The 16294-nt window shown below is 50.5% G+C and overlaps 1 protein-coding gene across 4 annotated transcripts; it reads right to left on the bottom strand.

Moving 5' to 3' along the window:
- Nucleotides 1-3618: 3618 nt before the first annotated feature.
- Nucleotides 3619-16294, bottom strand: PIMREG (PICALM interacting mitotic regulator). 4 transcript variants are annotated; one of them, XM_084823250.1, is made up of 6 exons: nt 16265-16294; nt 14004-14314; nt 11941-12221; nt 9178-9273; nt 6637-6684; nt 3619-4065 (listed from the first exon to the last, which is right to left on the bottom strand). In XM_084823250.1, exons 2-5 carry the CDS (start codon nt 14283-14285, stop codon nt 6654-6656), a joined length of 690 nt encoding a protein of 229 aa, XP_084679376.1. In that variant the 5' UTR covers nt 14286-14314; nt 16265-16294; the 3' UTR covers nt 3619-4065; nt 6637-6653. The 4 variants fall into 4 exon arrangements, with proteins under 4 accessions (XP_084679376.1, XP_084679374.1, XP_084679375.1 ...); XM_084823251.1 differs by having other exon boundaries at nt 3632-4065; nt 16077-16294; XM_084823248.1 differs by lacking the exon at nt 6637-6684 and having other exon boundaries at nt 3623-4065.

The following is a 16294-nucleotide window of genomic DNA, read 5'->3' as shown; positions in this document are numbered from 1 at the left end:
CTGCGGCACTGTGCCTGGTGTGCGATGAAGAGCATGCCAAGCGCCCCGTAGGCTTATAGCGGTAGATAAGTACATCCAAGCACTTTGGAAGCTCAGGCTGTGTCTGAAGTATATTGCTCCAGACGTGGCACGAAATACCAGTTTCTGAAGCCTGTATTGCATCCCTTCGGGTCTTTGCGATTCAGCACCCTCTATTCCCTGCAATCACTTGGGGGATGTTGCGGCATCCGAGCAAAAGCGGCATCCGAGCTGTTGCATGTACAGCGCAGTATAGGCACTCCAGGGTGTCCTCTGAGAAGGATTCAGGCATGTTTGGTAGTGATCTCAAAGAACCATCCCGACAACCACTTGATGCAGGGGGAAAAATGTGCATCGTAGCTCGATTAAAAAAATGTGAATGAAAACAACCTATGGGAGAGTGATCAAGGAGCAGCCAAAGCTGCCTCCCCCAACCTGGGGTGCTCCAGATGTGCTGGACTACAGCTGCCATCATCCCCAGAGGCTCTTGCTGGGTGGTGTAGTCCGATACATCTGGAAGACGCCAGCTTGGGGAATGCTGCATTACATTGTTCGATCTTTTCCTGTATCCCTGAACATGTCATATAGCTTCGGCCATGACCGAGACTGATGATTTTCTCTCCCAAACTTGGGGCAACCGAGTAGGTGCGAGGCATGTTTCTCCCCTGGGTGGCTAGCAATGCTTGTGAAAGTCATGAAACGCGCAAATGCGCTGCTGTGCAAGGCATGACAGATGACCATCAGGCAGAGCCAGGTGTGATACATGCAGTGATACATGTGATGGGAGTTGTAGGCAAAACACGGCTAGGAGGCACAAGGGTGCCCATCCATGCATGACAGTTTAAAGCAGGGCTCCCCAACCCGGTGCCCATGGGGGCCTCCAATGGCACCCACAAAGCTTTCCCCTCCCTGCCCCCTTCCAAAAAATTGTTCTAAGAAAAACCTTGGAAAACATCAGGGCAGTCTTTTTCCTCTCCGTTTCTAGCCTTGCTCTTTCTCCCTGCTCCACCCCATTACCCTGCTATTTCTACCTCCCTCCCAGCCTCTAGCCTATTTCCCTCCCACTCTTTAGCTCACGGTTTCTTCCCCCTCCCCAGCCTTGCTCTTTCTCCAGCCCTTTGCCTTGCTGTTTCCCCCTGCCTCCCAGCCTCTAGCTTCACTATTTTTCTCCCCTGCCCCTCTTTAGCTCACTTTTAACTAGCCACCAGTCCCCTACAGCAGCAGTGACTAGCCACATCCTCCGTGGAAGCCATTTTGTGGTGGCACCCACAGCAGTTTCTCAAATGCCCCCAGTCCAAAAAGTAGGGCCCACAGAATTCACAGTTCTGCAGACCTGATCCCACTATTTCAAGAGGATGCAGTGCCCCTAACTTTGCATAAGACTGAGCTATTATTCTGCCATTTTACACTCCAGGAAGTTTTCCTTTGGGATTTCCCCCTACAATCTTAGCCTTACTCGCCCCACCTTGATTCATACAGCCCAGCCTCGTCTCTTCCTTCTGCAAAAATCCCAGGCTGCAATGACTGTGCACAAGGAGGATCTTGGGAATTATTTTGCTTACAGGTTGTTAATTTTTATCTACAAAGGTCAATCAAGCACGTTGTTATTTTCAATAATATATTCTATTATTGAAAATAACAATACTAAAAAAGAGAAGGAATGTTCGTTGTATTCACTGATTCTTTTGAATCTATCCTGTAGCGCACCCATCCCCAACCTAGTGCTGGACTACAACTTTCATGAACCACAGCCAGCATGGCTATTCACCAGATTGGAAAAGCCAGCTTGAGAATCCTGTGGACAATTCTGGTTACCATACCTCAAAAAAAGACACAAATGCCCTTTGTTCCCTGGCTTGGAAAGAGCTGGAAAAGGTACTAAAAAAGGGGTGGGTGGGGGAGGAACCAAAATGAACTTTAATTGTCAGCATCTGCAAATTTGGGAGGAGGCCAGGTGGGTACAGATAGCAACACGTAATATTTGAACTGCAGGAAAGAACATTAACACCAGAACAGTGCGTCTCCTCCACTAAATACTATCAAAAATGTACCCACGTTTATGTATTTATTTGATTTATTAGCCGCTCGTCTGGCCGGCTACCCACCCACTCTAGGCAGCGTAAAATACTAACAGCAAACTTACATAATCAACTGAACAAAAAACGAACAAACCCAACACTGCTCTAAAGGACCCTAACCCACCCCAAATGCCCGCCTGAACAGCCAGGTTTTTAAAGCCTGGCGGTGTCAGGCGCGCCCTTGCTGCCTTCTGAAATCCGCAAGTAGCCAGAATCAACACGCAGACGATAGGGCTCTTTTCCAGGGCTTTATTTCCGTTCAACCTAATGATGCTTACAGATGCTAATTGCTTGATCCTACTGAGACTTAAGAGCTGCCTATCCAGGGTTTCTAGCCTTAGGGAATCAGTTGATCGTTTGGAGGGCAGAGGCGGGAAGCCTCTGAACTTAAGGGCTAGGAGGCGAAAGTCCACCCCTTTCCCTGGGGCATCGGGGCACAGCTGGTGACACCAAGCAGGCCGAGCGCCTCCTCTCGGCACCCTCCATCTCCCGCTTGTCCCTGTGCCGGTGCCTAGCATCTTGAAGCTCCAATTGTCCCTACCCCTGCCTGCCAGGGTCACTACCACTCTCAGGAATGTGAGCAGGGAGGGGGTCTCCCTCCAACAGCGCCTCTGAACAGCGCGCGGGTTCCTCTCCCACAGTTTCTATCTCTTCCTCAGAATCAGAACTGATTTGGGGCTCTATGGGCTCCGATCCAACCCTGGTAGGCTCATCCAAGAAGTTCTTCACCATGTGTAAATTATGCAGATGATCTTATTGTGAATAACTGATTTGCCTTTTGCTGGGGTGCCGAACAAGTCCCTGTGCTTAGAGATGTTGTTGTGTATTGTCAACACACATTCAGCCATCCCTCTGCATCCATAACAACTAGTCCAGTGGAGGCTGGTGGCCCCAATGTCAGTGGGTGGTGGATCCACTCTTGGAGGGCTCCGTTAGAGTTCTGACTGATGCCCAGAGCAGATTCACCTCCCTAATGACATTGGAGCCACCAGCCTCCACTGGACTAGAAACTTGGCGTTTTAAAAAAATAAAATAAAGCTAAGGTGGTTAGGAAGTGGAATTCTGTACCACATTTTAGTCTTTCCCTGTACCTCCTGCAACGACACACAGCCCTAACTACTTCTGGCTAATGCCTAGAGTACTGAATAGCATCTGGCACTAAATCATCAGGGGTGTTGAACCTCAGCCTGCAGGCCAAATCCTGGCCCTCTTCCCCTGGCCCACCCCCTTTCCCAGCTTTTGTGCCGTTTTCCCCTGCTGTTCTAAGAGGTCAAAATGCTTCTCTTAAGATTTGTGACTGGTGGTAGGCTCAAATCGGCCGGTAGTTTTGTTACGTGGGTCCCACCCCTTTTGCCCTCAGCCCCGCCCACCACGGAATGCAGCCCCCGAGAGCTTCTCCAGAATGGAATTCGTCCCTTGGGCTGAAAGAGGTTCTGCACCCCTGCACTAAATAAACATTAGGGATCCGTTCAAAAGATGAGATAGCAAGGTATCCTGAGGATAAAATACAGAGGGAGGGCTCAGATCACAGGACACCAAAGGTTCTTTAAGGCTTTAATTAACTGGGTTCAGAAAGTGACCGCAGCAGGGCCTAGTTATGTTATAAATAGAGTCAATTTTAGAACATAAGTCCCCACGGAGAGGGGAAAGTCCATAAGAAAGAGGCAAGCTACTTCACCGAGACTTTACAAGTTAGTGTTTTACGACACAAGCTTATTCAGAGTAGAGTTAGTTAAAAGTGGATACAAATAACACACTAAAAAACCGCGCACACCCCCCACCCCCGGCCATCCTTCAAAAGCTCCCAGATCAACACTGCTTAAAGCGATCCTCAGCCCAGCTGCTGAGCACCCAGCGCAGCCTGGCCGCACGCTTCCTGAGCGAAGACTGGGAGAGGCTCCGAGAGCGCAGCTGCGCAGCCTGCACATTCCGCGCCATCACCTGGTAGTAGTTGACGATGGCTTGATCTCTGCAAGAAGAGGAAGGACAGGGGGTCACAAGGAGCGTTGCTGAGACGGGGAGAGAGGACCACTCATCGGATGGGTAGGGACAGTGATAAGGGAAGATGCCAAACAGCCTGGTGAGTGGGCCAAAACATGTCCCCAAATGCCATCAGACGCAGCCCCGGGACTATTGTCTAGGGGTGGTCAGTAATAGCAGCAAACAGGAAGCCAGCTGCCGAAAGTCTATAATGGGTTAACAAAAGGACATGGTGTTGTACAACTGGGGTGCAGAACCGTTTTCTAGATCTTAGATCAGAGGTTACAACAAGAATTCCTTCCCAGGGGCATTCCTCCTTGGGGCAGGCCAAGCCCCACTCCCTGGAGGAAACAGAGGTTCTTTTGGCCAGATTGGGGGGCCCATTGGACTGGACTAGGTCCATGGCCCAGGGGTTCTACACCTCTGTTGTACAGAATAATCCTTCCCCCCACCCCACACACACAGAAAAATCCATGATGGATAGGTCCCTGCCCTCAAAGAGCTTACAATCTAAATGTTGACAGCAGGGAGGAGACAATAGAAGGAGATTTAAGGGTAGGCTGTCCATGGCCATGATGGCTGTGGATTATGGGTACATCCAGAGGTTACCAGATTGGGAAAGGCTGGTAACAAGAAATAATTTATACATACACATTGTGAAATCTGGAGTAAAACCATTGGAAAAGAAAAAAAGCAGTGTTCTAGGACTGGGCTGGGGGCAGTTTCTGCCCCTCTGAAAATAATACCATTTCTGGGGAATTGGTTTCTCAGCTGTAGACAACCTATCTGTGGAAAAAAGTTTGGAATGTAGGTATGCCCAATTGTTTCTGTAAAAAGTGACTCAACAGTAAGAGGCTAAATGTCAGTCATTTCCTTCAAGTCCCTCTCATCCCCTGCCATCGGCTTGCCTGCTGTGATGTCACAGCATGTTCATGAATATTCAGCTGGCTCAGGCTGAAGCTATCAGCAAGAGAATCCTTCCATGAAGGATGTAAACGGTAAAGGAATGGTGCCAGCACAAATAACTTCCCTTTGCGCCAAAAGTCCACTCAAGTTATTAGCCCATAAGTTCAGTAGGATTTATTTTTTAAAAAATGCTAATATGCCATCTTCCCGCTCAAAAAGCACTCAAGGCTGCTAACATAAAATCAGCTCCAAACAAATAGGAAACTGGCGGCCCAGCAAGACCACATGCAAGGCTGTGGGCCTGGAACCCCCGAGAGCCAAGACACACTTCCTGATGGGAACCGGCCACAGCTCCAGTTGCAGTTTGGGAGCGCGGCACCCACCGTTTCAGGCATAGCTTTCTCATCGTCCCCTTTAAAGAAACAACACATAATAGAAAAGCCAGTGGGGATTAGAGACGGGGGAAATGCGCCGCTGGCACCATGCTTCACCGTCTCCGTTAGTCCAGTCGCTTGGGTGGGGGGTGTAGTGGAGTTAGTAGGTAAGAACTGGGTCATCAGACTGGGCAGGGGGACACACGGCTGTTTGTTTAGATCATGGTTTCCAAACTACATTCCAGGGATCGTGCTTATCGGGAGCAAAAACGCCTGCCTGACCTTCGGAGAGCCCACTGCTCAGCAGGTGATGGCCAGCTTCCTAGGCAGATGGCCCTGGGTCTGATCTCCCCTTTTTCCACTTAAAAGGGTCAGGGGAGACCACGGAGAACCGCTGCAGGTAAGAGGTCCAACGTACTGAGCTAGATGGGCCAATGGTCTAACGGAGAAAGAAGCAATATTTATTCATATATAGCAGGGATGCAGAACCTCTTTCAGCCATTTTGGACAAACACTCGGGGGCTGCATTCCAGTGGTGGGTGGGACCAAAGGAAAAGGGGGTGGGGCCAAAAATGCCAGCCTATTCCAGCTTAAAGCTCTTCCTGCCAGTCACTCAGCCTTAGGAAAGGCATTTCGATCTTTTAGAATGGGAGAAAAACTGCACAAAAGTTGGGAAACCACCGGTCAGTGGTTGGGGGAAAGGGGAAATGACTTTCTGGGGACCCCTAGAGGGCCCGATTTGGCCACCAGGCATTAGGTTCTGCCCCCCTGCTCTATAGTATACAGTATATACGTTTTGCATGTTCCCCTGCAATGCACAGTTGGCAGCGCAAACCAATGTGAACTAAATTGCTGTCCCAGAACACGCTTCCCCAACCTGGCGCCCTCCAGATGTGTTGGACTACAACTCCCATCCTCCGCAGCCACCAGGGCCTTTGGCTGGGCATCATGGGAGCTGTAGTTCAAGACACCTGGACGCCACCCAATTGGGGGCAGCTGCACCTAGAACATGTCGCAGAACCATCGCGACACCCAAAGGTCCCACATCAGCAGGATCCAAGGGAAACTGATCAGTGCACGAGTATTTTTTCTTGGCGGCCGTGGTCCAGGAAACCGGGGGAGGAGGGATCAAAGGGGCTTCAGCTTTGCATGCAGGCATCCATGTTACACGGTCGGTGTTCTCCATGCAGGCAACAGGGTGTGTGTATGTGTTAAGGGTCATTTCAAGAAGATAACAAAACAGAAACAAAAATGAAGAATTATATATACATATATTTTACCTGGCTGGTTTTTATCTTCAGTTACAAATGAGAGAAACTGTCATGTCACTGGGAAGAACATGAGGAACACAGGCTTTATTTACAAGCTGAAATGGTAACAGGATTTATAGTGGCTACAGGGATGGCTGTTGCAATGCAGTTCAACCCCTGGTCAGAAATTAGTTGTCCTGCCAGGAAATCGTGAGAAGAGGACAGAGGGTGGGCAGCCAGCATCTGGACCGCCACCCCCCAAAGAAAACTGCTGCCAAGGCCCCTTGCCACAACCACTCTCCCTCCGCATTCCTCTCCTACCCCTGGCCTGGCAACTGGGATCCAAACAGTCCACAAAGGGGCTGGACTGCCAGTTGCCAACACCTGCATTAGGTGGGTTTTAAGAAAAAAGGTTAAGATTTGACTTAGCTTACAAGCCAGCCAGTACCTGTGTTCACCACTGAATCTGCCCCTTTCCCTGCCACCCCCCACCCGCCCCATCTCCTGGCTCGTATGCAATGAACTTGGGCGGGGAAGTGGCATTTGCCCCTTGTGGTGGGCTTTTGCAGAGGGCAGTGGCATGGAAACGGTATCACTTCCTGCAAAAGCCGAGTGGGAAAGAACTTCTTGCTATCGTCTCCCCAAATTGTATGGGGAGGAAATTTGGGGGGGAGGGGGGAGACAGAAGGGGTTCTCTTCCACATGCTGGGCTTTTGCAGGGGATCCAAAACAAGGACGCAAACTTCATAAGGTGAGGGAGAAAACTTCAGGAACGAGGCACGATTTTATTTATAAAAAGCACCCCGATTTTCTGTTGCTCTGCCGAAGACATTTCAAGAGGAACAACTCTCAAATTCAGAAAAATACAGTAATTAGCCTTCCCCAACCTGGTGCCCCCCCAGATGTGGACTACAACTCCCAACATTTTGAGACTTGTAGTCCAACACATCTGGAGGGCACCAGGTTGGGGAAGGGTGTGTTATGTCATAGACTCGATTAACATTAAGGTAACATTCAAACTTGATCGTTTTAAAATGTTTTACAAAAGTTATCATGGGTAAAAAAAAAGAAGAAAAGTACCCACGGGAGCCAAATACAAACATGAACGAGATTTTGATCTTTTGACCAGGGGCAGTGGTCGGGGGGGGGGGGGTGTCTCTAGACCCACACCATCCTGCAAACATTTCATCAGAAGGTTTTTAAAAAACAAACAAACAAAAAGAATCAAAACAAAACATCCTCAATGAACTTAAGCGAACTTAAACAAAACAAACCGTAATTCCACAAATTCTGCCATATAACGTTCGAATTATATTTTCTGAACCAGCTTTTCACATTCTTGAATTGATTTCATAATTTTGAGGCCAACCTTTAGTGAAGCTATTGGGGCGGCGTTCAGACGGATGAATAAAAACATCAATACGATCTCTTTTAAAAACACAGCTGCCTCCGGGAAGAGCTGTTCTCCCCAAAGCGCATTATCAATGGAAAATGGGAGTGCTTTTGTGAACATGTCCTCTGTCAGCTCCTTGGGAAGCTCAAGGGTTGCTTAATTCCAGCTGTATTTCATCACAGGGCGCACTCAAAAAGCAAAATCCAGTTCACAGAATCATACAGTTGGAAGGGACCTCCGAGATCAGCTAATCCAGGGGTGTCGAACCTCTCTTAGCCCGGGGGCCGAATGCCATTTCGGAGAAGCTCTCGTGGGCTGCATCCTAGTTGTGGGCGGGGCAAAAGGGGCGAGGCCAAACATACCAGCATGGTTTAGCTCAAAGCTCTTCCTGGCAGTGATTTCAGCCTTAGGGAAGGGCATTTCAACCTTTTCAGAATAGGGGGGGAAATGCACAAAAACCAGGAAAGTACCAAACGATTGGTAGCCAGGGGAGGGGGCTTGGCTGTCTGGGAAGCCAGGAAGGGCTGGAGGTTCGATAGCTCCGATCAGTCCAACACCCTGCTCAGTACCCTGCAAGGCCGGATGCAGCAACAGCATCCCCGACAGGTAGCTGTCCAATCTCTGCTTGAATGCCATCTTCAGAGCATCTGCCAGCACATCATGCTGGGCCAGCAGCTCTCCAGCCCTGTTGGTCCTACTAGGCTGAAAAATGGCCGGTGGAGGCTGGTGGCTCCGATGTCAGTGGGGCAGTGAATGTGCTCAGGCTTTCAGCCAGAACTCTAGAGGAGCTGTCCAAGGTGCTGTGCTTTGCACCTTGGAGAGCTCCTTTAGAGTTCTGGCTGAAACTCAGAGTGGATTCACCGCCCCACTGACATCAGAGCCACCGGCCGCCGCTGCAACGGGCCTCTGGAGATGCTGTGAAAACGCCACACCGCTGGCACCACCATTGATCTGCACCCACAGTGGAAGCAAGGGACACACGGGGAGCTAATGAAATGCAGGCAAGAGTGACAGCACAGCCTCGCTCATCGGGTCACGCAAAACCCACAGCCTGCAGGCCGTTCGGTTCCCTGGGGGGAAACACACCCCGAAATCCGAGCCACGGGGTCGCAGAGACCTCCCCCGGGCAGCGGAGAGGCAGCCGGAGAGCCCCCTCCCGCCCCTGCGGCTCCACTCACCTCTCCTCGTGGACAATGATGTCGTTGAAGGCGCGAGAGAGGCGCTTCAGCTGACGGATGCCCGTGGAGACCAGCTCCAAATCAGACTCGAACGGCCTGCGGCGGAAGAGGGAGGACGATGATGGCTAGCGGATCGGGGCCCAGGCGGAGGGCAGTTTTCTGTGTCTCCAGTTCAGCACTGGAGTGAGTGGTTAAATTCTCAAGGACAAAAAAGGTGGGTGCTAGGGCATGCCAGACACAATCCATGTCTCCTCCTCCCTCAGCCATTCCAGCAGAAGGAGAGGAGAGGGGAAGCCAAGCCATTCCACCGGCAGAAAGACCAGGCCATCGTTTTCCTCCTCTTCCCTCCCCATCTTTTTTCCTCACATGTCGCGTCATTCTATTTATGTATTTATTGCATTTATATCCCGCCTTTTTTCCTCCTTAAGGAACCCAAGGTGGCGTACCTCCTCCTCCTCTCCATTTTAGCCTCACTACAACAACCCCGTGGGGTAGGCTGGGCTGAGAGTCTGTGACTGGCCCGAAGTCACCCAGTGAGCTTCCACGGCCGAGTGGGGACTAGAACCCGGATCTCCCGGCTCAACACCACGCTGGCTCTCAAAACTCACCACCACACAAGGCAGCATTGCCCACTAACCTAGATGGTTTCATTTATTTATTACATTTAAAGCAGGATTGGACCAAGTCATGAGGAACGCTTCTATCAAGAGCCACAGCGCTAAACGGAATGAGGGTGGGATGACACCTCCAAATATCGGTTGCGAAGGAGCAAGGGCCATACAGGTCTGTGGTCCTACCAGCCCTGCTTGAGGGCGGGGGGATCCTGGAGGCAACTGGAGAGCCACAGTTGGGGAACACATGCTGCACTAGATGGTCTCTTACTCTGATCCAGCAAAGACAGTTTTCATTGGGATAGAACTATCATACTGCCCATGATAAACCAAAATAAAGCCTCCAAGTTCAGGAGAAGTCTCTCTCTGAGAACCAGATACTGGGGATAAACATCTGTGCTTAGACACCTTCTCCGGGTCCTTCTTGGGGGCATTCCCAGAGATACCTGGCCAGCCACTGAACCCTGCACTAGGAGAGAGCCAGTGTGGTGTAGTGCTGAGAGTGCTGGACTGGGGAGACCTGGATTCAAATCCCCACTCGGCCATGAAGCTCACTGGGTGAGTTTGGGCCTGTCATTGACTCTTTGCCTAACCTACCTCACAGGGTTGTTGTGAGGACAAAACGGAGGGGAGGAGGGGGTTAACATATGCTGCCATGGGCTCCTTGGAGGAAAGGCAGGATATAAATGTGACAAAATAAATAATATAAGACAAGACATGTAGAAGTTCTGGAAACTTTGAAACCTTGGAGGCAGGGAATTTTCTTCTCCCCTTTTTGTGGGGGGAACTAAAATTTGGGGGGAAACTGAAATACGTGCATTACTAACTTTCCTATTAAACCTAAGCTTACTTTATTGCTTTAACCTGCATCCTTTAGAATATAGTTAGCCTATAAAACTGTACAAATTGGCATATTTTTGAAATTTTCAGAACAATCCAGTGCCTTCTCACTCAGAGGTAGGACCCACCGTGTCTAGCGGAACTTATTCCCCGGGAAGCATGCACAGGGTGGCAGCGTCAGAAAGTCTAAATGCCTGAGGCTGCAATCCTATACCTACTTACCTGGCGTGCTTTGGGATTTACTTGCAAGTAGACATTTACAGGAAAGCACCATTAGGTTTGTACAGGCAAAATTGCAAGTATACCCACTGCTGGAAAAAGCGCAGCCATTTGTAGCTACCTAAGGACAGGGATCTTGATTTTTGCCATTTCAGGAGGGAAATAAACATGGCAAATACAGATTCATTTTTTTCTTTCAGCATTCCCCCAAGTTGCTAATTTCTCCATTGGGGAGGAAAAATCAAGATGGGCTTCCCTCCTCCCCATGATTCATAGCTCTAGGTGGACCCTTGGAAAGCTACAGCCCCTGCTGCACAGGCAGAAGGTCCCAGGTTCAATCCCCGGCAGCATCTCCAGGTAGGGCTGGGAAAACTCCTACCTGAGGCCCTGGAGAGCCATTGCTGCCAGCCAGCATCAACAATACTAGGTGGAGCCAGGGTCTGACTCAGTCTCAGGCAGCTTCCTGTGTTCCTGTTTCAACCAGCCCTTTAGTCACAATCATGAGGACTAGAATCTTGCTTTATTTTTAGGAGAAGGGCCATAGATCAGTGGCAGAGCCCATGCTTTACATGTTAAGAGTTTCAGTCCCTGGCAGCATCTCCAGGTAGGGCTATGAAAAGATCCTGCCTGAAACCCCGGAGAGCTGTTGCTGCCAGTCAGTGTCATCAACGCTGGGCGAGATGAATGGGGTGTGTGTGTGTGTGTGTGTGCTAACCTGGTGGAACTCAACACTTCTTCCCTTGAATAGGTGACCCTTAAGGATGAGCCAGGGATAGGAAACACAGTGCCCTCCAGATGTTGTGGACAATGGGAGTCAGAGTCCAACGACCACTGGTCCTGCTGGCTGGAGCGGATGGGAGTCGTCATCCAGAACTATCTGGGATAGGCTGCACTGGATCTCACAATATTCACCTATTTTATGCCAGTGTCTCCTAGGAGAGAAGGGGATTTTCCTCCCAGCCTAGTCTGCATGACCCGTAGTCAGGGATAATGGGAGTTGGAGTCCAACAATATCTCAAGGGCCAATGGTTCCCCTCTGTCCTAATCCCTCGTCGGGCAACCAGCGCAGCCAAGAGCAAGACATCCAACTTGCCTTCTTTGGCCAGCAGACACAGGAGAACCATACGGGCTTCTCAGGGCTGCGGCCCTCCTGGATCTCCGGAGAGGGAGGAGGTCTTTCTTAAGCCGGCGGGAGCCCGGCCCCTTGCCGGACGGGGACACGATCCTGGTGCTGGATGTCGGGGTGGAGATGGCGGCCAGCCTGCCGCCCTGCCGCCGAGGGGTCCGTGGTGACGGGCGTCGGGCTGTGGCGGGGGATGTGGCCAACGAGGCCGCAGGTGCGCGAACGGGGCCTCGGCAGCTCTGGCGGATCCTCTGAAACGCAGAAACAGCCCTCCCGTTACCACCCAAGAACGTGGGACCACCTGGCGAAGTGGGCCGGGTTTGGGCAGGGCAAAAGGAAAAAGCCTCGCTTTGCAGGACAGGCGAATGACGGCAGCCCTCCCATGCACACGTCCCTGGGAGTGAGTCCCACTGAACTCAGCGGGGCTTGCCCCTGAGCAGGCATGCCTAGGATGGCGCAGTCGCCTTTTCATTGGAGCTGCTTTTATCCCGCTCCTCAGCCAGCAAAGGCTCCCAGCTTACAGCCACTCCGCCGGAAGGGGGAAACCCAGGTAGTCCCCGCACCTCAGCCAGAGAAGGGGCGGCTGCAGGGCACCTTGTTTTCGCCTTTCCCTGCCAGAAAGAACACCGACAAGGGCTCTGAAGCTACAAACTGGTGCCTGGGTTTTGCTCCCCCCACCGCACATCCTCCCTCCCCACCCCCTTTCCTGTTGTGTCGTTTCTTTTAGACTGGACACCTGAGGGCAGCAACGCTCTCATTATTCATATTTGTGAGCTGCTCTGGGAGTCTTTTTTGGCTGACGTGCGGGGTAAAAATGCTGTAAATTAATAAGTAAATAGACACGACACACAAGGAAAAAGCAACAGGGAGGGAAGAGGAAAAAATTAAGTATACTGCCAGCAGGGCTGGTGGAATGGACCTGCTTCCCCTCTCATTGCTCGGGGAGGGGGCAGTCCGACTGGAGCCGGCCCTGATGTTTCCTTTGCCTGCTCAGCCCCCCTCGCTCCTTCTTCTCTCCCACTTCAACTTATGGAATTCAACACCTCTGCAGAGCCCTGCTCTCTGTCCCCGGCATGTGGTATTCAGACAGACTGCTTCTGAACATGGAGGTCTATCAGAGCCTATTAGCCACAGCAGCTAAATGTTCATGTTCACAGGCAGCATATCTGAATACCAGCAGCTGAGGACACGGAAAGGGCGTTGCTTTCACACCCCGCTTGCGAGTTTCTCTTCAACATCTCCCTCCCTCAACTCTCCTTGTCCCAGCGCTTTCCGTCCCTCTACTGCTCCATTCCCCATACTGGCATGGGGAATGCCCAGAGACCTAGCAAAATTAATCATCTGCAATTTGGGTTGTATTTAATACACACCATGACACTGCTTTTTCATATACCAGTTTTGTCTGTGCTTGATTTTCGAAGCCAGGTTCACTATTCTGAAACTGAAAGTCCAAAAACTTCTTTTTAAAGTTGAGATGTAGATAGTTTACAAGAAGTGACAGTTATTAATTAAATGCCTCCAGCCTCATCCAGCAACTTTAATCTCTCAAGAAAGATGACTGTAAAAAAACAACAACCCTGCCACATTTCTTGTACAAATATGTTTGGATCTAGGAACTTTGAATATATATTTTTGGAGTATTTAGTCCTTTGACCATAATATTTGCGCCACATACTCTTTGGTTTTGAAATAACATCCTTTTAGAGACTGTGGTGAATACGGAGAAGGATATGAACAGGGTGTATTAAGTTTCAAGTTCTTATTGAGAAAAAGTACTTATTTAAAATGCTGGCTTGCTTTCATTGCTGATTTCCTTGTTTATTTATTTATTGCATTTATACCCCGCCTTTCTCCCTCTCCCAAGGAACTCAAGGCGGCTTACATTATCCTCCTCCTCACCTTGGCCTGAATTTGGGGAACTTAGTAACAAGGCTGCAATAGCAACGCAGGCCACTTGTGTGTCTTTACTTAATTTATTATGATTGCTTGATCTAACCTTCCTCTGAACATCTGTGCATTATTCGTGGCCATACCTGTGACACCGTGCCAAAGACGTTCTTGGCTGTTCTCGAAAACGCATGGAGGTTGTGGCTCTTCTCCTTGGCTTCCAGGCTCTCCCAAGTCGGATTCTCGTCCAAGTTCATCTCGACTTCCTTTAAAGGCATCCGTTTCCTTAGGGACATACGCATGGCACTTATGTTGTGAGAGGATTTCTTCCGGAATCTGTCGGGCACTGGACTCTCCTCGAACTCAGACAGGATCTGATGGTTCCGCCAGCCAATGGTGGACCCTACGCTCTGGAACACGGATGCCATCTCTTCCCCGTGATGGATTCTCCTAATGCCTTAAAAGGAAAGTTTTGCAAATAAGCCCGCTCATGTTTCTAGTCCATAAGGTGACAAAATGGCACAGGGAGGGGGTAACCAGTGCTATCATCAGCATTATCCAATAGGTGCCAGTCAAGGCTCCCTCCAACTCAATGGGTCAGATCTAGACCCATTGAAATTAATGAGACTTAAGTTAGCCATGGGACTCAGTTCTCCCATTCTCTTAATCCATCGGCTAGAGAACCGAGGGCCACTGGGGGGCTGCACCTCCTGCCTCTCGGGAAGATCACCTTCGTAGGGGGAAACCAACCTGGTCTTATACATCGGGCAGTGGTGTATTTGCTTTGCTTCCCTGCCTTCCTCCCAATCCCTTTTCCTTTCATGGCGTGTCTTTTAGATTGTAAACCCGAGGGCAGGGACTGTCTTAATTTTCACCTTTGTAAGCCACTCTGGGAGCCTTTTTCAGCTGAAGCGTGGGGTAAAAACACCCTAAATAAATAAATAAATAAGTGTAATGGGTTTGTTCTAAGCATGACTAAGTCTGGATCCAACCTATAGATTCTGGGGTGTTGGTTCAGAGTCAATACAGCAATATTTATCAACCGGAGTCTATTTGGACTCCGCCTGTCACATCTGAACTCAGAACTGCTTAACCAGTTCTTGCAGGGTGGGGGGACTTCTTATTTAACTAAGATGTTTCCCAAACTCTGCAAGAGCCAGCAAAAGGATATTTGCCTTTGGTGGAAGGATACCTCACTTTCAGGCATCCAGAAAACTCCCATGTCTCAGCAAGTATGGCCAGTTTGAGTCCAAAATTAGTAGGATCAATCAGAACCAGGGTTTCCTCTCCCGCTGCAAGTGAAAAATCAGCATGGCAAAACAAGGAAAAGGGTGTTGAGTCCCTGCTGTTCTAACAGCTTCTGTGGGTATCTTACATCACATTTACAATTTGCAGATCCATTGTGGTTTGCACCTCTTCACACTTCATAGTCTGTTAGCTCCAGACCACTTACCATTTTATTCTCTGCACCGTGCGTCTGCCAAGTGCCAACAGACGGTAACGCTTCGTGGTTCCAGCAAAGTGGGCCCTCTAGCCCATGAGAACACATGCCACAACAGTGAGATCCCCTACTTGTCTACTCAGAAGTAAGCCCCACTGAGTCCAATGAGACTTCCTCCCAGGTTAGCAAGTATAGGATTGCACCCTAAACCGGCTAGTCGTGAAAGTGCCAGAAAAGGCCACCCAGTCTGTGCGAACAAGGAAGCCCTCAGTGCAACGCACACCTGTACACACAACGCAGCACACACAATCTCATCCCTTTACAAACGATATATAAACAAAAAGGCCAGTTTATACATATATATATATATATATACACACACAGACGTTTTAATACAGAAATAATCCTATGAGAATATTTTGGGCCCCCGAAAGGTTGTGGAAAGAGAAGAATGTCACCCAGACACAAACACACAAAAACAACGGTGACAGGGATGTGCAGCTCCCACTCCCTCTCGCAACTGGTGGGGCAGATGGGAGTTGCACTCCAACAGCTTCTGGAATGCCACGAGTTGCCCAGCCCTGAATTATGAGACGCCAAAGGAGGAGCAGTTCTCACGGCCGCAGCCCGAAGCACGTTTTCTGGCAGCAAGCGCCAGTGAAGCCAGCGGGGCTCCCTCCCGAACGCACGCGCGCGGGATCCTGCTGTCGGGCCAAGCAGCGAAGGCGCCGCTTCCCCCGCCCGCCCGCCCGCCTGCTGCGAGAGAAGCTGCACCCACCAAAATTCCCCCTCCCCCCGTCGCCATGGGGGAGCGTGCCACCCCGAGCCGGAAGGGCAGCCCGGCACCAGCTTTTGCCTCAGGCCTGGCCAGCCTTCCCCAGGGGTGCCTGAGATCGGAAGGGGGAGGCTGCGATTGGCGCCCCCATCAGTGCGGGGCCCGCGCCCCGGACGCGCCCGCGCCCTCACCTGCGCCTCCGCGGCGCCCTTCGCCTCTCC

The sequence above is a fragment of the Heloderma suspectum genome, chromosome 16 (genome assembly GCF_057233095.1).
Source record: "Heloderma suspectum isolate Gila_16-S chromosome 16, 16-S_ref, whole genome shotgun sequence".
In the NCBI taxonomy this organism is placed as follows: Eukaryota; Metazoa; Chordata; class Lepidosauria; order Squamata; family Helodermatidae; genus Heloderma; species Heloderma suspectum.
The sequence above is the reverse complement of the archived record's forward strand: the minus strand, read 5'-3'. Positions and strand labels throughout refer to the sequence as shown.